Source organism: Pelmatolapia mariae, linkage group LG4, assembly GCF_036321145.2.
Source record: "Pelmatolapia mariae isolate MD_Pm_ZW linkage group LG4, Pm_UMD_F_2, whole genome shotgun sequence".
NCBI classification, from domain to species: domain Eukaryota; kingdom Metazoa; phylum Chordata; class Actinopteri; order Cichliformes; family Cichlidae; genus Pelmatolapia; species Pelmatolapia mariae.
Window position 1 is genome coordinate 22,746,058 of NC_086230.1, and position 26,689 is coordinate 22,772,746.

At 39.6% G+C, this 26,689-nt stretch overlaps 1 protein-coding gene across 1 annotated transcript in view; it reads right to left on the reverse strand.

Annotated features, from left to right (window-relative positions):
• Positions 1-25,194, reverse strand: part of LOC134626275 (immunoglobulin lambda-1 light chain-like) — a 42,590-nt gene extending 17,396 nt beyond the window's left edge. Inside the window, exons 1-2 of the mRNA XM_063471938.1 lie at positions 25,155-25,194; positions 13,590-13,911 (exon numbers count right to left, since the gene is read on the reverse strand). Of these exons, the coding sequence (XP_063328008.1) occupies positions 13,590-13,911; positions 25,155-25,194 (362 nt within the window). The remainder of the gene's footprint in view (positions 1-13,589; positions 13,912-25,154) is intronic.
• Between the last annotated feature and the right edge of the window lie 1,495 nt (positions 25,195-26,689).

The window sequence follows — 26,689 nt, forward strand, 5'->3', positions numbered from 1 at the left end:
ACACATACGAGGTGGGCGCGCTGTAGGTTATAAGCATTAAGAAATACTAATAACGATTAGAGGGGTTGTTGACTCCTCCTTGGTGTGTGTAAAATAAGGTCGTTTTCTTTTAGAGTTTCTCTCTATCCAGAGTTTTCTGCTAATGAGAAAACCTGATGTAAAAGGAGCTCAAACATGAAGAAAAACTCTTTACTTTGGTCTGAGAAGGAGTGGCTGCACAAAACCAAAATACCTCATCCGAGGGTGTTTTAATTGTTTAAGTAAGGCCGATTTCTGAATATGTGCGCAGCGCTTTTTTTCCTCTAAGGCTTACTTTACACATACGAGGTGGGCGGTCTGTAGGTTACAAGCAGATAGAAAGTTCTTCTTTTCATTACAAGCGATGGTGTAGCCTGCCTCCACCCCGCTCTATAAAAATGCAATTTGTTGCTAGGCTGATAATCTTAAAGGTTTTTCATTGCGTCTGTAATATAAGAAAATAAAATACTATTGAAAGAAATGGTTCTCTACAGACAATAGGAAGTCACTCTTTTTTTTCCCATTACAAGCGCTGGTGTAGCTTACCTCCACCCGGCACTATATATATGTATATATGTGTGTATATATATATATATATATGCAATCCGTTACTAGTCAGATAATCTTAAAGGTTTTTATTTTATTGCATTTGTAATATAAGAAAGCAAAATAAAGCCGCTATTGAAAAAAGAAATAGTTCTTTACTGAGAAAATTGTCATAATATTTAAACAGAATTCAAACTGCTGTCTGTGGAAAACTAACTGCCGCTCTGTCTCTCTATACAGCACTGACTCAACAGCTGCGTCACCCTCATGTCTCAGGAACCCCTCCCTCTCTGATCCCCAGATCTCTTCCCCGTCCAAGTACAGAGGAACGCAGGGCTGCAGAATGAAAGGATCCATCTTGTGTCTGTGCATAGAAAAGTGTGCGCCGCCCTCTCTGTTTTTATTCTCCTCCCTCCACAGACCCCCCTCCCTCTAAGGAAGAAAAACTTTTTTTTTCTCACAACAGGTGTCGCAACAGGTGTCGCGCTTATGGATCATATTACACACTTCCGGAGTACTTCCGGTGGGGTCAAAAGGTCAAGGCTAGGGTCATCAATCAAATTTTGACACAAGGTGTAGTGGAGTAGTTTTTTGTTGAGTTTTCATTGATGAACATTAAAATAAAAAATAACAATAAACACACTATTTGAAGGTGGTGGGTTTACACTGAGTTTGAATGGGTCTTTTGTCAGCATGTGAAAAAAAGAGCATAAAAAAGCAGAAGTATCAGTGGGGAGGTTTTTGTCACAGTGTAAATCACTGTGATACAGCATTATTGCTGTCCCATGTCTGACAGTAATAGATTGCAGAGTCTCCCTCCTCCACATTTTTGATGATCAAACGATAATCTTTTGTTGACTGATGAGTAGATGTGAATTTTGGAGCAGAGAACCCAGAGCCATAGTATGGAGAACCCAGCTATGATAAAACCTCTGTCATGGTCCTGGGTCGTTGACCCAGTGTTTTGAGTTTATTGTTGTTATCATTATTATTATTATTATTTGTGTTTTGGGGTTTTGAATGCTGAGTTTCTGGGTTGGTGCTCCCTCTGTTGGTCCCTGGTGTTAGTGTTCCCTTGTCTCGTCAGGCTAATCAGGTCCAGCTGTGTCTCCCATCTGTGTGTGATTTCCCAGTCTCCCTCTGTGTATTTATAATGTGTGTCTGCCTGTGTTCCTTGTCGCGTCGTCTGTGTTCATCCTCTGTGTTACCCTGTGTTTCTGCGTTGCTCCGCGAACCTCTCCGTGTCTCCACTATGTGCTCTCCCTGCAGTTCTCCTCTCGTGTTTCAGGTTTGCCATTCTATAGTTTAGTTTTCCCAGTTTAGTTTACCCTCAGTTCTGTTTTGCCTTCCCCACTTTGTGTTCTGTCTTCTGTAATAAATCACCCTGCTTCTCAAGTAAGTGCTGCATTCGAGTCCTCCTTCTCCACACTCCACACGGCTGCTGCCCCAGTCGTGACAGTACGACGCGAACACAAGATGGACCCGGCAGCATTTAATCCATCTAAGGAGCTACGGGAGAATCTTATCGATGCCACACAGGAGCTAATTGACTTTGTTTTCTGGGGCTATGCAGAGTGGGTTGAGAGACAATATGTGTAGCTTACCTACCTTCGTGGTAACGGACCCTTCCCAAGTGGGTATCTATAAACCCTCTACAAAACCGAAAGACTGTGTCTCTGCCGCTCCTTCCGAGCCTGGACTTTATCGCCATTCACCGGCTCAGTTTTGTGTCCAGCCATTAGCTTCCCAGTCAGTAGCTCAGCCATTAGCTTCCCATTCTGTAGCTCAACCGTTAGCCTCCCTAGGAGCACAATTACCCGTTCTGCCACCACTTCAGCCAGCCACTCAGCTACCATCACCACTAGCATCACTACAACCCATATTTCAGTCCATGGCTCAGTCAGTAGTTCAGTTAATGGCTCAGTCACGATCTTTACTCGCCCCTCTACAGGAAGCTATGCCCATACACCCCTTAAAGGACTGTTTGTCTGCCGCTGTTTCTGAGCAGGGAGACAAACTGTTTCGTAATGGACCTGTTCCTCAAAAGCTGGCAACGTTAGGGACAGTTACCCACTCCAGGGCTTCCCCAGAGGCTGGGTTACAACCCGCAGCTAACTCTGGACCCCTGGAGGCCAAGTTGCCAGCTAAGGACTGCACCCGGCTGTCACTGCCTGAGCAGGGTCAGTGCTCTGCGCAGCTGCAGCCTTCTTCATGTGTGCCAGAGGCACCCGGGCCTACTGGTTTTGAGCCTGTTTTCGCTGGGGGGAAAACCCGTCCAGCCTTCGCCGTCATCAGCAGCTTCTGCTGAGGGGTCTCAGGAACCGCTTCAGCCTGCTGCTTTTGCTGGGGGGACCGAGGAGCCCGTCCAGCTATCACCATCGCCAGCAGCGCCACCACCTGCGGCTCCCACGCCATCGCCTGCAGCGCCGTCGCTTGCAGTGCCACCAGCTTCATCCACGCCTGGTCCAGCGTCGGCATCAGCTTCATCCACGCCTGGTCCAGCCTCCGCGTCGGCATCAGCTTCATCCACTATGTGCTCTCCCTGCAGTTCTCCTCTCGTGTTTCAGGTTTGCCATTCTATAGTTTAGTTTTCCCAGTTTAGTTTACCCTCAGTTCTGTTTTGCCTTCCCCACTTTGTGTTCTGTCTTCTGTAATAAATCACCCTGCTTCTCAAGTAAGTGCTGCATTCGAGTCCTCCTTCTCCACACTCCACACGGCTGCTGCCCCAGTCATGACAACCTCAGTACATACTGAGGAACTCCACCTGGAATCTGTTTATACCAAAAGACTGTGTCAGTACCAGTCCCCAGGTTACAGTCCATGGTGGCTGTCTCTCCTTTGCTCACTGTTAAAACAGGAGGTTTCTGTGTCAGCACCGTCACACCACTCACACCTGCAAACAACAAGAAGACATGGAGTCAAGAGAAACACAAGCACATATGAATCCAACAAATAACCACTAATCTGAAGTATAAATGAGGTTCCATACATGTTAGAGCAGTGATGAGAGCACAGAGAGTCACCAGCATGTTGCCACTGTGTGTTGAGACCTGTGACTTAGAAAGAGATTGCACTGCTTCTGTAGGCGAAGAGGAGGTGTGAGCCATTAAATATGTGACAGAAACTCAGAGAGACTGACAGGAGGAGGAGTTAAATCTGCATAGTTTGTAATGTTTGGGTAATTTATGTTCAGTGGAGGGAATTCTGTTTTTGTATTAATAAATATTGGTAATTGTGATGTCTCCCTCCTCTCCCTTAAAATTGTGCTACTGCATTTTATTATGAAAAATTGTTTACTATGTCTCCTTGGTGGGGTGTTCCAGGCATGTCTGACTGGGAGGATTCCCCGGGGCAGACCCAGGATATGCATATCTCTCGGCTTGCCTCAGAACACCTTGGTGTTCCCCCAGACAAGCTGGAAGAGGTGTGGGGTCTTCTGCTTAGGCTGCTGCCCCCACGACCTGGCCCCGAATAAGTGGAAGAAGATGTATGTATGGATGGTTGCTATGTCCTTCAGGTTTATTACTGATGCTTTTACCATTATCAGTTTTTATGTTTGGACAAAAAAAAAGATCAGAATCCCGCTAACCCTTACAGTTAACTGTTATAATTACATAATCAACAACCTTGAAATGTATGAACTCCTCTGTAAATTCACATGAAACTGGAGTGTTTTAGGATTAGGAGAACATTTCATAAAATGTTACGCCATTTATGAATACTGAACAAAGAGTTCAAATAAAGAGAATAATTTTAGTACTAGGACTGTGTGGGCTCCTTTTTTGTTTGCAAACTTGAGCCACATGAGTTTTGTGATATTTCTCACACATGAAATCACTGTGATACAGGCGTTTTGATATAGTTCCCCTGATTCACAAAAACAAATACCAGCATCTCTCATCTATATCTTGAGAGTTAAACACAACAATTAGAGGACTGACTAATTTGCATTTACTAAAACATTTTGGTTTTAGACACTCAAATTCATTTTTGTATTCACGTGTTTTGTTCTACAATTAATGGTTGGAAATGTTAACTATTCAGAATTCATAAAAGCTGTAGTGTCACTCAGTTGTGTTTTGTTTGTTTTTTGTCTCAGTATTCATGATTGTGTTATGTTCTACTCAACAGAGTCTATGTTTCAGTGCAGTACAATGCTTACCCTCCTCCGTTTAACTCTTAATCAACGTCTAATGATGATGTTGAATTTAGTCGGTCTGAGGAGAATCCTGTTACAAAGTAAAGTGAATTGTCCTCATTGAAAAACTCTCTACATGCTGAGGAGCTCCATCAGAGACTTGAATCATTACAGGCAGTTACTTGAACAATTTTAGTTCAAATGCAAATGTCCTTATCGTCACACATCACACATTTTCTTCTTTTCTTACATTTAATGCTGCTGGATGTATGTTTATAACTATTTAAGAGTTGAGTCTGGTGTCTAAATTTATATTACTTATACATACATGCATACAATGTCGGTCTGCTTTTTTGTATATGATTTTGCATATGAGTACATGTTGGCTGAATAACGTGGATTTTCCCCTGTTTGCTTTGTTCATGATTTCAATGATAAATATTAAAAGAAAAAATGAACAAACAAATAATACACTATTTGAAGGTGTGTTTGTTAGAGGTGTCTTTTACCAGATTGTGAAAGAGCATCCGAAAGCAGAAGTATCTGTGTGGAGGTTTTGTCACAGTGTGAATCCCTGTGATACCCCACTGTTAGCAGAGCTGCCCCATGTCTGACAGTAATACACTGCAGAGTCTCCTGTCTCTGCCTGTTTAATTATGAACTAGGAATCAATGTTTGATGAGGATTTAGAGTTGAATCTATCAGAGGAGAATCCTGTTCCAAATTCAAGTGAGCTGCCAGAATAGTGAAAACTTTCTGAGGAACCCCTCCAGGAACTTGTTTATACCAGTTAACATAATTCCCATCATATCTCTCTATGTTGCAGTTGAGAACAACTTCTTGACCTGGAGAAACTGTGTGGACAGCAGGTGTTTGGGTCAACACTATCACTGCATCAACATCTGCCAAGAAACATAGAAAAAAAATGAGTGAAAAATTTACCTCAAAATATACAAATTTTAAAATCAATAAGAAAAACATCTTACACGTTAGAGCAGAGATGAGAGCACAGAGGGTCCCCAGCATGATGATAGTAGGTGGTGAAACTGTCCAGCTGAAAGATGAGAGGGGCTGTAGTGAGAAGAGAAGAGATACTGAAGCTTATAAAGACACTGAGAAGCAGAACTGAAAAAGGAGGAGATTCAGCGAAACATCTTTTATTTATAGTAGACTGAAACTAAATTACTTATATTAATAATTCATAATATAATATTATAAATTCATAATATAATTCATATTTCATACCGTGAATATTGCCTTTTTCTAAGCATTATTGTTTCAATCTTAATGATTTCATATACCGTACTTTCTGGACAATAGAGCGCACCTGTAAATAAGCCGCATCCGCTCTATTTTTAAAAAAATTTAAAAAAAAAAAGATTATACAAGCCGCACCCGGCTATAAGCCGCAGATATCTATGATGAAAAATTAGATATTTACTGCATGTACAGAACGATTTTGTACTGTAAATGTACATGTATGTACTTGAACAGATTCTTTCCGAACAATGCCTTTTAACACGGCAGCAACTTTGCTGATTAAAACGGAACAGAACCAAGAGAAAATAACCGCTATTTATTTACCTTCATTTTTCCTGTATTTGAAACCACAAGTCACTTTAATCATCTTCGCTGAAACCCATGAAGTCGTCTTCTTCAGTGTCGGAGTTGAACAGGCTCAGAAGCTCTTCATCACATCTGTCTCCATCAGTCTCGCTCTCCGTGGCACTGTCATCCTCCGGTGAAGTTGGCTCTGAAGGTGCGCCGCTCTCTTCCCGCTGCCGCCTCCAACGTCTCACCAGAGACTCATTGACGCTAAGCTTGCGGGCAGCAGCGCGGTTTCCCTCCTGGTTAGCAAGATCGATGGCCTTCAACTTAAAACTTGCATCATACGAACTTCTTCGTGTGGTTTCCACGATGAAGGGGCGAGGATTTGAAAATAATTACCAGTTGGTAATTTGTTGTGCGTGTTCTATCTGCTAAAGAAAAAGTAGCGTATTCTTCTTTGCATTGATTTTTCATCTATCTTGTTTTTTATTCTAATTCTGGTTAGAGTGCCCCTAGTGGTGGAAGAAAAATCCACAGAATAGCCGCACCTTTGTATAAGCCTCATGGCTCAAAACCTAGGAAAAAAGTAGCGGCTTATGGTCCAGAAAATACGGTAATCTTCTTTGTATTTGCTCTTCAAAAACTGATATAAATGACTTAATCAGTGTATATGTCACAGTACTGGGTCTGCGACTCAGTATTTGTCTTTCAGGTTTTGGATTTGCATTCTTTGATTACTGTTGTTCATGATTTTGGTTTCCTTTTAAGTTTTCAGTGATCTTAGTTCTCCCTCCCTTAGTGTTCATCTCAGCCTGTGTTTAGTCTCTGCTGCCGTGTTTTCTCTGTGCTGTTCCTGTGTTCACCGCTTCATGTCGAGTCACCCCTGTCTCTGTGTTTGTTCATCTCCTGTGTCTCCCCAGTCAGTCATGTCTCCTTGTGAGTGTTAGTTACCCTTGTCTCTGTGACCCATGTTCACTCTGTCTTCGCTGTCAGTTGGATTTTCGTGTCAAATCTGTGTCTCTTTTACTTTGATAGTCTCGCATCCTTTGTAAATATTTCCAGTTTTGCTTCCTCCATGTCCCTGTGTGATTGCTCCCAGATGTGTCTGATCCCCTCGTTACTCCCTGTGTATTTAAACCCTGTGTTTTTCTCCGTCAACAAACAAAAAAAGCAATAGAAATAAATAAACACAGAGAAATTCACTTATCTGTATATGTTTACATTCTCTTTCTACCTCATTAACATGCTTCTGATGAACTAAAGCTGATTCAAAATAAAAACTCTCTGCACAGCAAAAATGCCAGTGTTGATTTTTCAGTGTTAGTTGAATTCAACAGAGTTCGGAGTCTGATCAACACTTAATCGAGTTAAAATACCACATCGGAAGTGGATTCCTGAAAAGTGTTAGTGTGGATTTTAGTTGTTACTGCATTTTAACACTATGAGTTTTAAATTAGACCACACCCTCATTTCCTGTGGAGCAGCGCATTTCAGAATCTTCTTCGGTCGCCATCTTTTCTTGCTGCTGCGGTAAGTTTTATTCGGTTAAATATTAAGTTTTAGATTGATATTAGTACAAGTAACACGATAACTAGTAAGAAAATAGCATTTCTATCAAAATGCATGATCTTTAAGTGTCATATTTGAATTTTAACTGTTTTTTTTATTAAGCTGGTCTACTGCTAGCTAGAACTCCACCAAAGTACCACTTACTTTCCTAATATTCATTTAGCATATTCTGGCTGTTGGGAGAATATAACAACTACAACTTGTTAATATATATCTCAGTGTTTATTAAACGCCCTTTATTTAATTTCGAATCAAACTTCCCAAAGCCTTAGGTCAGGCGGGGCCACTTGCAATCCACGTCACTCCTACATGCAGCCTGTATATTTAGGTGAAGAAACAAAATGCTATTTAGCCCTTGAAGTGATTTTTTTCATTATTCATAAATGATTTAATGTGAAGGCAATATGTGCAGAGTGCTACAGGCCCTTGTAGGCAGTGTAGTCGGTGCTGCAGGGAGAACGTGTGGGACTCCCCCTCCCGTTCTGTGTGGGAGGGAGAAACTTAGGAGTTGCTACCCTCGAGAAACGCTAAATGAAAGCATGTAAATATAATAATAACCACTGCAGCCAAAAAGAGTGGTTGATGAGCCCAGCGGTAAGTAAGCTGTTAAGACTCGACTGTACACTGTGTTTGCTGACAGTAAAGCTAGTTACTGGCTACGAACCCAACGCGGAACCCGTTTATTGCTTTGGGAGCTAATTAACATAACGCTACATTAATCTGCCTTCTCCTGTGCGCTCACCAAAGAATTTAACCATTCCTTTGAAGATGTATATTTTAATAGGCTTGGTTGAGTTATCTGATATGGCTTTTTATTATTTTTGCAATATTTACATACATTTTACACACGTCAAGCCCTAACACCTACTTTTCCTCTTTTTGGATTTCTTCTAAGATGTCATCATGTTGCTGAAAGTCAAGTACCAAAGTTCCAAGAAGTACATACGGTTACAGCCAGGTTTCACATACTTGGAGTTCATCAGTGAAGGTGGGTGGCAATCTTGTAAATCTTTATAACAAGCAGGACAAGAAAAAATATTTTTGATATTTTGGCATGAAGCAGACCATGAAGCAGCACACTGTGCCGAAAAATGCACAGTGTGAACTGGCCAGATTGACTGCTTGTGGGACTAACAGTGTTGAGTTAGCACACATAAATTACTCAAATTGGTTTTGCAAACACACAAGTTAGTGACTGAAATGTCACATTGCTAAACTGCTTTTAAATAAAAGCAATGTGGAATTTCACATTAGCTTTGGAGATACAGCCTTTGTTCCATTCGAATTCAATTCTGTTTCAGATATGTTTACGTCACACGTTATCATCTTCCTTTAGTGAAAAACAAGTTTGGACTTCCTGATGTTACTGAACTGCACATTTTTGATGAGACTGACACAGCGGTGGAGGAAGACATCTTTCTTGAACTTATAGAGGCCAATCCTGACATATGCCTGACTGTATGTGACAGTGCAGCAGGAGATGGTAAGGTTTCATTTCATTGTTAAGTCTTGTTTTAACGAGTGTTCAGGGATTTGCAGCTGCACATTTTTTTACACTATTTGGCTGTGGCAATTTGGATATTAAAATGTATTAAGACAAAACTGAGCATACAATTAGCAAACATTTCAAACTACAATTGATACATTATTGTATTTTACATATTAAGCACACTCTTTTCATGAAAGCATAAAAACAAATTGCTTTACATAATTAAAACTGATGAAAAAACTTTACACATGTTAATTGATCCAAAATACATGAATAAAAGCTATGGTACACATGCACTCAGAAACACTTATACCCTTATCACACTCATTTATACACTCCATCCCCCTTCCTGCAAAAAAGCTATTTTCTTTTTAGTTGAATTTGGAATATAAATAAAAATAAAGAACTTAAATGACTCTGCCATATTGTCATTCTGATTATTTTAAGTTGTATGTAGTTATGTTATATGGTAGTATGATACCCCAGAGTTGCACCCCTCTTCTAGGTCAGTCATCCATTAGTTTTGTCTTTCTTTTTCATGTTTTTAAGCTTGTTTTTTTTTTTTCTATAGCTCATTCAACATCATCGTCCCTCACGGATACCATGTCTCTGTCCTCAAGTGACAGTGATCTTCACAGAGATTTGGGGATCCCCGTTACTGGAAGTAGACTGAGCACTGGGGCCAAGAACAAGCCTACCACAGAAGTTTCAGAGTCAGAGGCTGCAAAAGAGGTACTTTAGATGCATTTTAAAAATGTAATTAGCTAATTATTATTGTAAGTTTAGCTTGTCACAATATAAATATGGTTTCATTTAAACTTATAAAATTTTTGCAAGGTAAGATAAGCACGGTGGCACGGTGGTTAGCACTGCTGCCGCACAGCAAGAAGGTCCTGAGTTCAATTCCACCATCAGGCTGGGTCTTTCTGTGTGGAGTTTGCATGTTCTCCCCGTGTTTGCGTAGGTTCTCTCCGGGTACACCGGCTTCCTCCCTGTGGTAAGGAAGCCGGTGTACCCGGTTAGGTTAATTGAAAAATCCAAATTGCCCGTGGGAGTGAATGTGAGTGCGAATGGATGTCTGTCCCTGTGTGTTAGCCCTGTGACAGACGGGCGACCTGTCCAGGGTGTACCCCGCCTCTCACCCTATGACAGCTGGGATAGGCTCCAGCCGCAACCCTGGAAAGGATAAGTGGAAGCGAATGAATTGGATGGAAGATAACTTAATGCATTGCTGATGGGATTTCGGTGTGTGGGAGTGGGGTTGCTCTGTACCCTGTTAATGTTAGTTTTTTGTATGAATCTGTAATGGTGGGTTAGATTTATTTAATAACATACATGTGCTAATTGACAATTCTTTTGTTGAAGATGGTAGAAAATGCATTGCGCATAAAACCTGGAGGTGAGGATGTCTTGGAGGAGTACAAGTCTGAGAAATCACTGCAGCATCGCACGCGCAGGCAGCTTGTTAACATACTAGCTAGTCACATGACTGAGATGCATGGGTAAGTGGTTTTGAAGAAACAAAACTAATTCAGATCAAAAGAGGTGATCTAGGACTGCTTTGTTTTCAAGACGTGTAACACTGAATTATGTTTAGGAAACCACATTATTATTAAAGTGGCAGGGTTTATTTTGATTTTTCTGTTTGTATTTGTTTTCTTTGCTGTAAATGAGGATTCCTTCACGTAAGCAGAAAGAGAAGTATGCCCTGGGAATCATTACACTTTTTCCTTTGCTGAAGGATCCTTTTTCTCCAAAAGGCTATGTAAGTAAAAAAAACAAACTTCATACCTGAAGACAATTTAGCTTTATAGACTGTAACTTTTCAATGTTTGTTTGACATATAATTCATCAGTTAAAAAATTGAAAAACAAAAACTTTTAGTACATTTTTTTCTTAGTTGCTTATCTAAAAATGTAATTGATTATTAAAATCTTTGCTGACAGTAGGAATTTATCATAAAATGCATAACAATTGTTGAAAACATCTATCTATCAAACTACAACCCTATAGATAAAAATGTAATTTTTTAGGTTATAAAATTATAACTGCAATTCTAAGATCACTTAGTGATTTACTTATTTTTCCACATTTTTGAAAATACATTGACAGGAGCACTTCTATGATGGAGAAAAAGGCACAGGATATTTAGCATGGCGCCTCAAAACCATGTCCAGGAGTAGAGATCGGAGGCCAGAGAAGGTAGCCACATCTCCTCAAGCGCAAGGACCAAACCGCAGAAGATCAACAGTGACAGTGCCTCAACAGCTTGATGGAGATGCCTGCAGGGAGGCACAATTTCTCTTTGGACATAATGCACGACATTCTCGAAGGGGTGGCTCAGTATGAGATAAAGTTACTGATGGAGTGTCTTTCTGAAAATGTTTTGTCAAAAAATGATCTGCTTTCAAGAGTTTACGCTTTTGATTACGGGTATTTGGAGCGCAAAAATCGTCCTACAAGGATTAACCTGGACAGCAGTGGTAATAGCATAGGGCTCAATTCCATGCAGACTCTTTGCCTTGTAAGAAACCTTCCACTCATTTTTGGTGATCTTCTGCCTGAGGGAAACCCAAACTGGACTTTGCTGTTGCTTTTATTACAGATCATTAACATAATATTTTCTCCTTCTCTTACATTAGGCATGACTATACATTTGAAGCATTTGATAATAGAACATCATGTTTTGTTTAAACAGTTGTATCCAAATAGGAACCTCATCCCAAAACATCACTTTATGATACACTATCCTTCCTGCATAAGAAAAATTGGGCCTCTGATACATATGTGGAGCATGCGATTTGAGGCTAAACATAAGGTTTTCAAAAATACTGTAAAAAACTTCAAAAATGTTACAAAGTCACTTGCAAGAAAACATCAAATCTTCATAGGATACCACTGGGAGACGTCACCTTTAAACCACATCGAATATGGACCCTTAAAATCATTTAATTTGGACCGTGAGGACAATACACAGATGTTTGCAAGAGCACTGCATGCTGCACCGAGAGACTTATTTTCTTCTAGCTGGATCAAATTTTCTGGAACAGAGTACAGAAAAGGACTAATCATTTGCATTAATGTTGAAAATGAAATGCCTGTATTTGGTAGAATAACAACGATCCTCTTAGCTGACAGTACTACGTTCTTCCTTGTGGACAAACTTCTGGTTGATAACTTCAATGAGCATTTTCATGCCTACAGAGTGTTTGAGACTGATGAAAAGGATGTTATAAAAGCAGACAATCTTATCATTTACAAACCCTTTGACCTGCAACATGCACATACTGGTGTTGACTGTTTATATGTTGTTCCTTTATTTTATTTGTAGTTGTATTAAGGCAGCAAATTGGTGGCCAGTTTGTATTGGTGCTTGGAACACTTCCTTTGGAATAAAATGTTTATTGTTTAATTTGTTTATGCATCTTTTTTCTTGAGCCTTTAAATCAAGCACATTCAAGCTTGGTAGAGATTAATTACATTTATTTTTCTGTTGAAATGATATATATAAAACACTCAGTGTTATTTTGTTACACTTTTAAGTGTAACAAAAAAACCACTCGCAGTGTTATTTTGTTTAACCACGTTAACACTCACAGTGTTTTGTTTTACACTTAAAAGTGTAACAAAATAACACTGAGTGTTAGACAATTAACACTACAAAAGTTATTTTGTTACACTATAAAGTGTAACAAAATAACACTGTGAGTGTTAGACAATTAACACTACAAAAGAGTTAAAATATTAACACTATTGAAAGAGTAATTTTAACACTGGACCGGTGAGGATTATATAAACACCGGGATAGTGTTAAAATTAACACTAAGAGAGTTAAATTTACACTTACAATTTTGCTGTGTGCAACTAGCTGATCTGATCTGAGTTTGATGCAGTCTTGTTTTATTTTGACTGAATTTTAGTGAAGCATGAATTAGTGAAATGAATGAACTGTAATATAAAGAGGATTTGTGTGGTCTCATTTTTTCTTCTTACTGTGGCTTGAAATCAGATTAACCAGTTAACATGTTGAGAATGTTTTTCATCAAACATGTTTTACAGCACAATAATATTAAAAGCTGATGATGTGAGGTTTTATGTGTATGTTTTGGTGCTTTGTTTATTTAAAGTGAAAGTGGAAATAAATAAAGAAATACAATGAATACATTTAAAAGAGCAATGTTTAAGAACTAATTGTTTATATGGTGCACTGAGTTTGTGCACAAAAAGCAGAAGTAATAGTGAGGAAGTTTTTGTCACAGTGTAAATCACTGTGATGTGTACTCCTTAACAGAGCTGTCATATGTCTTACAGTAATAAACTGCAGAGTCTCCCTCCTCCACATTTTTGATGATCAAACGATAATCTGATGTTGACTGATGAGTGGATGTGAATTTTGGGGAAGGGAACCCAGAGCCATAGCCTGGAGAACTATAGCTATGATACATCTTCAGCACATACTGAGGAACTCCTCCTGGAATCTGTTTATACCACCAAGCAGCATCATTAGTAACAGTTCCCAGGTTACAGTCCATGGTGGCTGTCTCTCCTTTCCTCACTGATAAAACAGGAGGTTTCTGTGTCACCACCGTTACACCACTCACACCTGCAAACAGTGTTGGGTGTAATGAGTTACTAAATAACGCGTTACTGTAATTAAATTACTTTTCCACTGAAAAAGTAGAGTAACTGATTACTGTTCATTTTTAGGTATTTTAATTACAGTTACTTACAATGTACTTGCGTTACATTGTAAAAAAAATTTAACTCGCTGAATATCATTATTTAATTTTAATAATTTATCTTCTAAACGTAGAAGTAAACTCTGCTGCTTTAACATCGCTGTAGTGCAGGTGCACGTCATTTCGCGCCAGTTTGCTGCATAGTCGTATTCTAAAGCGGAAGATGTCGGATTCGGCTGAAGCGAGTGGCTGTTTTACGAAATGGACATATTCCCGTCTCCTCACTTTTCTGAAACAAGCAGACAAGAACATTACAGTAATATGTAAAAACTATCGGCCGCTGTTAATAGCACGAGTAATCTACTGAAGCGCCTGACACGAGAGCAGAGACGAACACTTCTGAGTGATCCTTGTTCATCATCCATGGATAAACCGCGGTCAAGTGAGCCGTCATTTGTGAGCCGCGGTCAAGCCAGCCGCTTCTTCTCCGCCGCATAAATTTCCTTGCGCTTTTACACCACTCTTTACGGTACCGCCTTTTCGCTTTATATCCCGATTGAAAGCCTAGACCCGCGCGCACGTGCACGCGCGCGAACACTCACACGTGCACGTGCGCACACATATTGCAATGGAACAGCCCAATACAACCATCGTGACAGTCTGGTTGTATATTCAAAAATTCATTAAAAATCATTGTTAATAGTTGATGTCCAACTTTCAACACATCCCTCCTCTGGGACACCTACTGTACCTCTGTGCCAAGTTTCATACAGATTTACTGTAGAATTCCTCAGATATTAAAGGACATTTATATTCAATTCAATAAAGTCAATACACTACAATTATGTAATTTTCAAAAATTCATTAAAAATCATCCTTAATAGTTGATGTCCCACTTTCAATGCATCCCTCCTCTGGGACACCTACTGTACCTCTGGTCCAGGTTTCATCTAAATCCGCTGCATCAATAATTGTTTAATATTGATGGATCAAAAGTGTTGCTGAGAGAGTCATGATAGGGACTATAAAGAGACCGCATATTTCAGCCATATTTGCTTGTCTTCACTGACTCGCTTTGAAATCCAGATTTTAATTTTGGAATATTAGGCGTACTTGTGGTTCCTATAGAATTTTAAGGTTGAATGGGAATCATAGTCTTCATCTCTCAGGCCTCTCTTCTGTGGATGCAGCTCACATCATTCTGTACAATACGATAATTTTTAATTCTACAGCTGTTTGTAACCTGCATAGTTCACATTTCTGTATAGCTGTATATCTCATATTTCTGTATAGTTTTTTTATTTCATATTCTGTATAGTTTTTCATATTTATACCCTGTTCATAGCCTGTACATAGCTTGTACTCACTACAGCCTGTACATACTTATAGTTATAGCATATTCATAACATACCTTCATACCGTGTACATTGTATCACACCATAATAGAACCATTTCTGTAATATACTTACATACCTATATTATTGTAATATATCTATATCATGGCTAAAACACTTCTGGATGGATGCAAACTGCATTTCATTGCCTTGTACCTGTGACATGTGCAATGACAATTAAGTTGAATTCTATTCTATTCTATTCTATTCTATTCTATTCTATTCTGTATTAATTCAGAAGACAAACACCCATATCTGCTTTTCAGATTACCATTAAAACCTTCAGTTTTAATGCTGAAATAATACAGTTAGAGTGGATCAGGTGACCCTGAATCTTCCCTTATTTGTGCTGCAATAAGCCTAGGCTCTTGCGGGCTTCCCATGATATATGAATTTTTTCCTTCTTTGCTCGTTCTGTGTTTATACACCTCTCTGCATTTAATCATTAGTTAGTATCTCTTGCTCTCTTGCACAGTGTATATGTTGTCCTGTCTCCTTTTCATCAACCTCAGCCAGTCACAGTAGATGGCTGTCTCTCCTTGAGCCTGTTTCTGCCAGATGTTTCTATCTCTTCAAATGGAGTTTTTCCTTCCCACTCTCACTAAATGTTAGCTCATATTGGGTAATTAAATTGTTGTTGTTTTCTTTGTATTATTGTTGTGTTTTTACCCAGCAACATAAAGTGTCTTTAGGCGACTGCTGTTGTGATTTGGTGCTAAATACATAACATTTAACTGCTAACACCGGAATTAATTAAATTGTATAAATTCAAATTATATATTCATTGTGATATACTCCTTGTCTTTTGAAATACTTTATTTTCTGTTTTTGGACACCTTTTAAAACAACATTCAGTATTACAGGAACAGAAGCTCTTCTATTTCATGAACTACCAAACTTACTGGTAGTAACACACACTGCAACTGGGAAACACCAGGGAACATTTAATTAAGGCACAATACACAATATATAGGTGAATTGATTTTGCCTCTTCACCACATATGACACTGGATAATGTAGCTCCTGTGAAAAATAATGCCTCAAATCAGAATTACTTGACCCCGTGGTATAATTCTCAAACACGTAGCCTAAAGCAGATAACTCGTTTGTGTGTGTTTGATCAGTTGAAGTCTTTGTTGTGGAGTCTGACAGCAGTAGGGAGGAAAGACCTGCAAAATCTCTCTGTCCCACACCGTGGGTGCCGCAGCCTGCCACTGAAGGAGCTGTTCAGTGCTGTTAGAGTTTTCTGCATGGGGTGGGAGGGATGAAAGCTTAGCCACCATTCTCCTGTCACTCACCACTTCCACTGGGTCCAGAGGGCATCCTAGAATAGAGCTGGCCCTGCGGATCAGCCTGTTCAGTCTCTTCCTGTCCCCAGCAGAGATGCTGCCGCCCCAGCAGACCACACCATAAAAGATGGCTGCAAAACATGCTGTAGGTATTACAGGTACTGTGCTGCAGTGGTTTGTATCATATCTATCTAATAGACTCCAATTTGTTCATGTAAATGGAGTCTTCTTCACATGCTGAGGTTAATTATGGAGTTCTACAGGGTTCAGTGCTAGGACCAATTCTGTTTACATTATACATGCTTCCCCTAGGCAGTATCATTAGAAGACATAGTATACATTTTCACTGCTATGCAGATGACACCCAGCTCTATCTGTCCATGAAGCCAGATAACAAACACCATTTAGTTAAACTGCAGGAATGTCTTAAAGACATAAAGACCTGGATGGCCGCTAACTTTCTGCTCCTTAATTCAGATAAAACTGAGGCTATTGTACTCGGCCCTGAAAATCTTAGAAATATGGTATCTAACCAGATTCTTACTCTGGATGGCATTACCTTGGCCTCCAGTAATTTTGTAAGGAACCTTGGAGTCATTTTTGACCAGGACATGTCCTTCAATGCACATATTAAACAAATATGTAAGACTGCTTTTTTCCATTTGTGCAATATCTCTTAAATTAGAAATATCCTGTCTCAGAGTGACGCTGAAAAACTAGTTCATGTATTTATTACTTCCAGGCTGGACTACTGTAATTCATTATTATCAGGAAGTCCTAAAAACTCCCTGAAAAGCCTTCAGTTAATCCAAAATGCTGCAGCAAGAGTCCTGACAGGGACTAGAAAGAGAGAGCATATTTCTCCTATAATGGCTTCAGTTCATCGGCTCCCTGTTAAATCCAGAATTGAATTCAAAATACAAGGTCTTAAATAATCAGGCCCCATCTTATCTTAATGACCTTGTAGGGCCATATCACCCTATTAGAGCACTTCGCTCTCACACTGCAGGCCTTCTTGTTGTTCCTAGAGTATTTAAAAGTAGAATGGGAGGCAGAGCCTTCAGTTTTCAGGCCCCTCTTCTGTGGAACCAGCTTCCAGTTTGGATTCAGGAGACAGACACTATCTCTACTTTTAAGATTAGGCTTAAAACTTTCCTTTTTGCTAAAGCATATAGTTAGGGCTGGACCAGGTGACCCTGAATCCTCCCTTAGTTATGCTGTAATAGACGTAGGCTGCCGGGGATTCCCATGATGCACTGAAGTTTTCCTTTTCAGTCACCTTTCTCCCTCACTATGTGTTAATAGACCTCTGTGCACTGAATCATACTTGTTATAATCTCTGGCTCTCTTCCATAGCATGTCTTTTATCCTGTCTTCCTTCTCTCTTACCCCAACTGGTCGCAGCAGATGGCTCTGAGCCTGGTTCTGCCGGAAGTTTCTTCATGTTAAAGGGGAGTTTTTCCTTAACACTGTCGCTAAAGTGCTTGCTTATATGGAAAAATATGTTTGTGTTTTTCTCTGTATGTATAATTGTAAAATCAAACTTACAATATAAAGCGCCTTGAGGTGACTGTTGTTGTGATTTGGCGCTGTATAAATAGAATAGAATAGAATAGAATAGAATAGAATAGAATAGAATAGAATAATGTACTTCAGACCGGGAGATTGGCAAAATGTATAAATAGGATGGCGATTAGGGTAATTGGAGACAGTTGCGTAACACAGCAGGGATACATTGGGAATAAGAAGACAGTGGAAGTAAGACTCAACACAAGAAAGAGGCAAGAGGCCACCAAACTAAAACCCAGACTAAGACACACGAGCTTGACACAGACAAAACCATAAACAGACATGAAGACAAGACTGGAGTATTTTCACAAGTGTTCCATCCACTTGTGGAACGCTGAAGAAGAACTACACTGAAAAGCAATATGGAACTGAAAACAAAAGAATACATAATGTATACATATCACCAAATAATCCAGGACTCACAAACAATGATATGATGAACAGAACTATAAAGAACAAAACTGAGAAATGCTCGGTAAACTGACCAGGGACTATGTCATCATGTCATTTTTTAATATCATAGTTAATGTGTCCTGATTTGTAGATAGTGCCATCTTACAAATACCAGGAAATCCAACTGGGTGACAAGCCAGAGTTGTTTGCCCACACACCCACTGACTAGAAAAAGGGTCCAGGACTCTTCAAGCTGGGATACAGGCATAAAAGAAAAAGATTTAAACAGATAGAAAGTCATCAGGAAGCCATTGCCTATTGTTGCTGCTGCTGTCAGACTTTTTAATTCATCCACTTGTGTCAGACACATATTGAACAGGAATAAACATGACTCACTGCACTCTCTCAGTTTGTATACCACAATGTTTGCTTAGACACCTGTATGCTTATATTGTTTATTATATCCCAGAAACATTAATGTTAAAACTTGTGTTCCTATGTCTATATATAAGTTTATTTTCATATCTCTATATTAATCTATTTATAGCTCCATTCCCTCACTTCATTTTATACAATTGCTTTGTTCCTGCATGAGAGCAATTTAAAGTGGTTTCACACACAGTGCCTCCAGATGAATACAGAGTAGTTTTGGACAGCAGAGGCTGGAGAATGGTATTGCTCTCTGTGTGAAAAATAACTACTTATTTGAAATTAAGATTAATGTATGTTGTCAAGGCAAAAAAAAGTTTTTTCTTTTAAACAGTACATTGCATAATGACTGAAAATGCAACGTACTGTTTATAGGGCGATCATGGCTCAAGAGTTGGCAGTTCGTCTTGTAATTAGAAGGTTGCCGGTTCGAGCCCCAGCTCCCACAGTCTCGGTCGTTGTGTCCTTGGGCAAGACACTTCACCTATTGGTGATGGCCAGAGGGGCCGATGGCGCGATATGGCAGTCTTACTTCTGTCAGTCTGCCCCAGGCCAGCTGTGGCTACAACTGTAGCTTGCCTCCACCCGTGTGTGAATGAATAGTGGAATTGTAAAGCGCTTTGAGGGTCTCGAAAAGCGCTATATAAATGCAATCCATTATTATTATAAGATAGGGGAAACCTGCAGTCAGCTGAGACCGCAGAAGTCACTTGGATGAGTGACGAAACTTTTCTCCCATTGAAAACACTACGTCCAGATGAACAGAATCAAACTTTAGGGATTTAATTACCTGGATGATTGAGCATGCATCAAGACATTCTCCGTGTTGTTTCTGAATTCTTTGTCACCTTATGAATAATGTATATAATTTTGAATAATTTCATGTAAATTTAAGTCTTATTAATAGAAACTGAGGAAAGAATGTAATTTGTTTTTACACTTCTTGATACTTGGATATGGGGATTAATAGGTAGTTATTTATATATTTTCATTATTTTCTGTATTTCAAACTGTAAATTAAGCTTGTTTGGTTACATTTTTTATTGCATTCTTGTAATTTTTCATGCTTGTACTTTTAATACATTTTTGATAACATAAAAATAAATTCTGAGAGATACCTGCATTTTTTAATACAAAATTCACAGATATTTTCAAAACTGATTTGGCCTGCAGTGTTACATTGGTAAAGTATAATATATTGCATTAGAAACTTTCACAGGATCAGTACTGGACTATATCAAGTTCTGTATTGCAAATGTGACTGTGGACAAAAGCATTCGGGTTTTCCCAAACCAAAAACCCTGGATGACCAGCGAGGTCTGCACACTCCTCAAAGCCCACGATGCCAACTTTAGGTCTGTTGACAGAGCTCTGTACAGGGCTGCTCAAGCTCACCTGAAAAGGGGTCCCACCTGTCCAGCAACAACACACGAGAGGTGTGGCATGGAATAATAGACATCATAAACCACAGAGGCAGAACTGTGAAAACAGAAAACCTGAGTGTGCAGCTAGCAGAGGATAAACAGCTTCTTCGCCCGCTTTGAAACACCACAACAGCAGCATTCATCTGCCTCAACCCTGCTCCCATCCTCATCCTCACCTGGTTCCTGCACTGCTCCACTCACTGTAACGGAGCACGATGTCAGATGTGTGTTCCTAGCAGTGAACCCCAGGAAGGCGGCCGGTCCTGACGGAATACGTGGTAAAGTGCTAAGAGCATGTGGCCACCAGCTCACCCTCATCTTCACCAGAATCTTCAACCTCTCACTGGATGAAGCAGCCATCCCATCCTGTCTAAAATCAGCCACAATCATCCCAGTGCCAAAGAAGTCTCCCATCACCAGCCTGAACTATTATTGCCCTGTGGCCCTCACACTGGTAATCATGAAATGCTTTGAGAGACTAGTCCTTCAGCACACCAAGGATTACCTCCCCCCAGAATTCGACCCCCACCAGTTTGCATACCGCGCAAACAGATCCACAGAAGACGCCATCACCCTCCACTCGGTGCTGAGTCACCTAGAACAGCGGCAGAGCCACGTCAGAATACTCTTCGTGGACTACAGCTCAGTCTTTAATGCAATCATCCCAGACATCCTCTGCTGACCTTCCACCACTCGCCCATTGAGAGCCTGCTAAGTTATTGCATCACAGTATGGTACGGCAGCTGCACTAAGGCAGATAGAGCCAGCCCCCCAGCATGTTTGCAATGAGTAGGAGATGCTCTGTATCTCACTGTACAACTGTATAGTGACAAAGGTATTCGATTCTATTCTAAAAATTGCTATAAACAGAGGAACCCAAACTGATGAAAAATGGCGAATATTTTTTTTCAAATGACTATTTTTAGTGGATTTTTGATATAGAAGCAGAATGACAGAATGTTAAAAGAAGTTACTTTTAGTCACTCTAAGCTGGGCATTGTGTTCTCTGGCTGTTCAAAGCCATGGAACTTTAGACTTTCCAAGCAAATAATGATAGCCATACTGATGTTCATTTCAGTACATTTTAATTTATGTTCATTTTCATTTTTATGATGTTTCTATTTTTACATAATTCCTCCCACATAGCAAAATTGGTATGGCCCGGATCTGTCCCACACAATGTGCTTACACATGGCCTGCGTACCGCAAAGAATGACGGCCCTTTGGTGGCCCAGATCTGGTTTACCAGAGGTGGCCCACACATGGGCCAGCACAAGGCCAGTTGCAGACACCCTGCTGGCCCTGTGCTGGCCCCAGATGTCAGCCTAATGTGTACCTTAATCAAGCCATGTAATAACAACATGTGCTGGAACATAATAGTGCAAAAGTAACATGACGAAACTCTGTTCAGACAGTGAATGGACTGATTCTTATATAGCGCTTTTTTACTCTCCCATATTACTCAAAGTGCTCTATACAACATGTCACATTCACCCAATCACACACTTTCTCTAAACTGAGTGTTTCCTAACTACATTCATACTCTTGACACGCAGACTGGAGGAGCCAGGAATCGAACCACTAACCTTCCAATCAGTAGTTGACCTGCTCTACCTCCTGAGCTACAGCTACCAGGTGGTAAACATGAGTAAACCCTCACTATGTTTTGGATAAAGTGTACACTCACAAACTTGACAAACCTGCATTTGAAACGTTGGCTACCATAGCAGTATAGTATTGCAACATGGCATTTGGGTCTTCTAACTAAAATAGGAAAACATGAAGATAAATATTGCCATCATTGCCAGACCTGGCCCACATCTGGTTGACATACACCCTGCCATGACACCAGTCAGTCAGAAGTGCCAGCTTGATGCCGGATCCGGGCCAGACCTGTTTTCTATGAGCCTGGGCCACATACAGCGAACCACAATCAGGCCAGATATAGCATGCCATCACATAAACAGTGCCATCTACGCCAGGCCTGGCCCATATCTGGATGACATACCACTTACCATGCCAGAAGTCAGCCAGCAGTGCCGGCTTGACACCAGATCCAGGCAAGACCCGTCTGCTATGTGGGATGACTTGTTCTTTTGGCATTTTAGTTGTGGATTATGTTTGGGCTGTGTCTCTTGCCCTTTCAGTATAGTATTGTTTTCTTGTGCTTCTAAGTGTCCCTTTGTTTCCACTATGTTTCTTTTTAGGTTATGTAGTATGGGTTAGGGATATTTTGTATGTTGTTTTTGTTTAATAAAACCGCTTTTTGGATTATTCCCTGATGTGCCTGAGTTCTGTTATTTACTGTCACTTTGAAAGGCACACAGCCAGCCTTGACATATAATTGTTCTTTCAATTTTTGATAAAGATTACAGCAGATTGAGATGTATGTAACCCATATCAACTACACCCTGTCACATGACCCACGTCAGCTGATTTGAGGTCCCTCTCCTGATTGGCTCCTTCCACGTCGCGGCAACTATGAAAACCAGCTGTGGAGGGATACTTCCGGGTTCGACTCCTGCTGTGGCTGTAAGCTTGTTGCATATAGAACGGCGTTGGAAAACAAAGCGTTTCTCCCCTAAATTCATCTATAAACTCATTTCACCTCAGCGGTAAGTGTTCTTAACATCTACCAATAACAACCTTTTAGTTGTTAGTAACCAGTCGATCGTTTTCGCAATTAAAAATGACTTTGTTCGGCGGCGTTCCCACCGCGAGCAGAACTCCGGTTCAAAAACCGCTGTTTTTGAACACTTTTATTTACTTAAGCACTTTAATGGGCTTACTTTGAAACAAAGTGCAATTGAATGATTGTTGTTATGTGTTGCCTTGAATTCGGCTATGCTGTCTGTTAGACAGTTGTTTTTCTTTATTGTTGTTTTTGTATTTGTTTGTAGCGAACGCTGCTGGAATGTATAGATTAAGCTACGTAGCCATGATGATTGCTAATTTAACTGTTGTACATTTGTTGATGATAATGATGATGATGATTCATGATTTGCATTGTTACATAGACTTGCAGAAAAATGTATTTGTTTACCGGTAAACTGAATTGATTTTGATTTACTAATGGACATTTTTCTGGCCTACAGGTCAGGTTTTTTCCCCTCCCTTTAAACTGATCTTCTTCATATTGAAGTGGCGAGCCGGTAGGACCATTCTTTGTTCTTTTCCCCCAATTTGCCGTCTTTGGATTACGGACACATATCCCCACTGTATGAAGCTGGACCCTAAGGAGGAATTCCTTAAAAAGTGAACTTTAAAAAGAAACTTTAACAAAGGACCAAAAGGACTCTTAACAAAAAGGACTCCTGCACAGCACAATCACATTGATTTATTATTTAATTGTGGGCATTTATTTATGTTGTGTGTTGTATTACTTATTTTTGTTCCATTTCCCCTTTCCCCCATTTATTCAATATATTTTTGGTACAAGATATTTCAGTCTTTGGTCTTGTCATTCACACCATCTAGGCTCCATAAAGAACCATTTCTTCTGCGCATCAGTCAGTAAACTCATCCATTGCAATAAAACTAGCTCTTAAATAACTTTGCGTTACATGTAACTTGGCCCAGAGGTACAGTAGGTCGCCCCAGAGGAAGACGGTTTTGAAAGTTGGACATCAACTATTCAGTATGATTTTTAATGAATTTTTGAATATGATGCAATATTTAAGTAAGTTTATTGAATTAAATATACATGTCCTTTAATTTTTGAGTAATATTACAGTAAATCTGGCTGAAATTTGGCACAGAGGTACAGTAGGTGTCCCAGAGGAGGGCTGCGTTGAAAGTGGGACATCAACTACTAAGGATGATTTTTAATGAATTTTTGAAAATTACATAATTGTAGTGTATTAATTTTATTGCATTGAATACAAGTTTGCTTTAATATCTGAGGAATTCTACAGTAAATATGTATGAAACTTGGCCCAGAGGTACAGTAGGTGTCCCAGAGGAGGGATGTGTTGAAAGTTGGACCTCAACTACTAAGGATGATTTTTAATGAATTTTTGAAATTGACATAATTGTATTGACTGTATTGCATTGAATGCAAGTTTGCTTTAATATCTGAGGAATTCTACAGTAAATCTGTATGAAACTTGGCACAGAGGTACAGTAGGTGTCCCAGAGGAGGGATGTGTTGAAAGTTGGACATCAACTAGAAGCGGCTGGCTTGACCGCGGCTCACAAATGACGGCTCACTTGACCGCGGTATGGATAACACCGCAGCAACTCCTGCTAAGCAGGCAAAACCTGATTTTACTTCAGCAGCACAGAAAGCGTCTGAAGGTGAGCTTAAAAAATGATTGCAGGCTACATTGTGGAAGACACTTTGTGGTACTGTAGAGTCTCCGTCTTTCAAAAAATTTATTTATTATTTAAAGAGTTTAATTTCTATTGTTTGTCCACTCAAGGTTTATAGGGATTTTAAAAAGTCTTTAGTTAAATTACTTATTGAGTAATTAAGTTACTTTTCTGACACAGTAATTAGATAAGTATCTTAAATACAATATTGACGAAGTAATTAGTAATTAATTACTTTTTTAAAGTAACTTACCCAACACTGCCTGCAAACAACAAGAAGACACAGAGTCAAGAGAAACACACACATTATATTGCACACATATATACATATGTGTGCAATATAATTCAAAGTGGTTACATGTTAGAGCAGTGATGAGAGCACAGAGAGTCACCAGCATGATGTCGACGTGAACGAAGAACTGACTTGAAGAAAAGGTGCTGGAGGAGCCATTTAATACAACTAACAAGAGGAGGAGCTGTGTCTCCTCCTTTCACCCTATTACATCATCATAATATATTTTTTCTTTTTTCTTTATTTGTTTCTTAATTGGCATCATAATCTATATATTCTGATTGAAGCATATAATCAGAAAAATGGGAAAATTATACAAAGGCCTCCAGAAGCACGAAGGGAATAATACCTTTATTAAAACAACATCGTAAAAAGCTCGTCTTCTGACACGAATCAATAGATGTGAACATATTTCTCCGGTGCTTGCTATCTTCACTGGCTCCCTTTTCACTTCAGAATTGATTTTAAAATGTTATTGTTGACTTACAAAGCCCTGAATTGACAGGCTCCGGGGTATTTGTCTGACCTCTTACAGCCTTGTGTGCCCTCTAGATCTTGTCGATCAAATGATCTTTTGCTTTTAGCCATACCAAGGTCGAGGCTGGTTCACAGAGGCGATCGAGCGTTTGGGGTTGTAACGCCTAAACTGTGATATAATCTACACCAGGGATAGGCAACTGCAGGCCTCGAGGGCCAGTGTCCTGCAGGTTTTAGATATCACCCTGGGTCAACACACTTGAATCAAATGATTTGTTCATTACCAGGCCTCTGGAGAACTTCAAGACGTGTTGAGGAGGTCATTTAGCAATTTGAATAAGCTGTATTGGATCATGGACACATCTAAAACCTGCAGGACACTGACACTCGAGGCCTGCAGTTGCCTACCCCTGATCTACCCTTACACATCAGACAGGCTCCTGCTGTCAATCCTTTTAAATCTCATATTAAAACACTTTTGTATTCATTGGCTTTTAATACAGTAAGAGAGTTCTTTGATATTTATTTGGTATTTGGTGTTTGGTACTAACATTATAAGTTATTTGGTATTAGTTATTTTTTATTTTTATGCAGAATTTGGTCAACATTGCTGTTGTAATTAAATGTGAAATATGAATAAAAAAAAAAGAAACTAATGTTTAGACCATCTAACATAATTCAACCATTTCTCTGTGTTGCAGCTGAGAACACCTTCTTTACCTAGAGTGGACAGCGGGTATCTGAATAAACACTAACACTGCATTAGCATCTCCCAACAAACACAGAAAGAACATGTGTGAAATGTCTTTCTCCAAAAGATGGGCTATGAAACAGATGAGAAGTGATGAGAAGTGATGAGAGAGCAGACAGTCCCCAGCATGTTGTCAGTGTGAGGTGTAAACATCCTTTACTATTCAGCTGAGAAGTGAAAAGAATTGTAGTGAGAAGCAAGAAACAGATAAAATTTAATTTAGCTGCATTTTCACTTCATATGAAACATTTCTGAACTTCTATTTAAGTATCTATTTAGGTTGATTAATGTGATTTACTGCAGCTAGAATGTGACAGTTATCAGAATTTTAGACAATCATTTATTACAGTGCTGTTATTTAAAAACATGTACA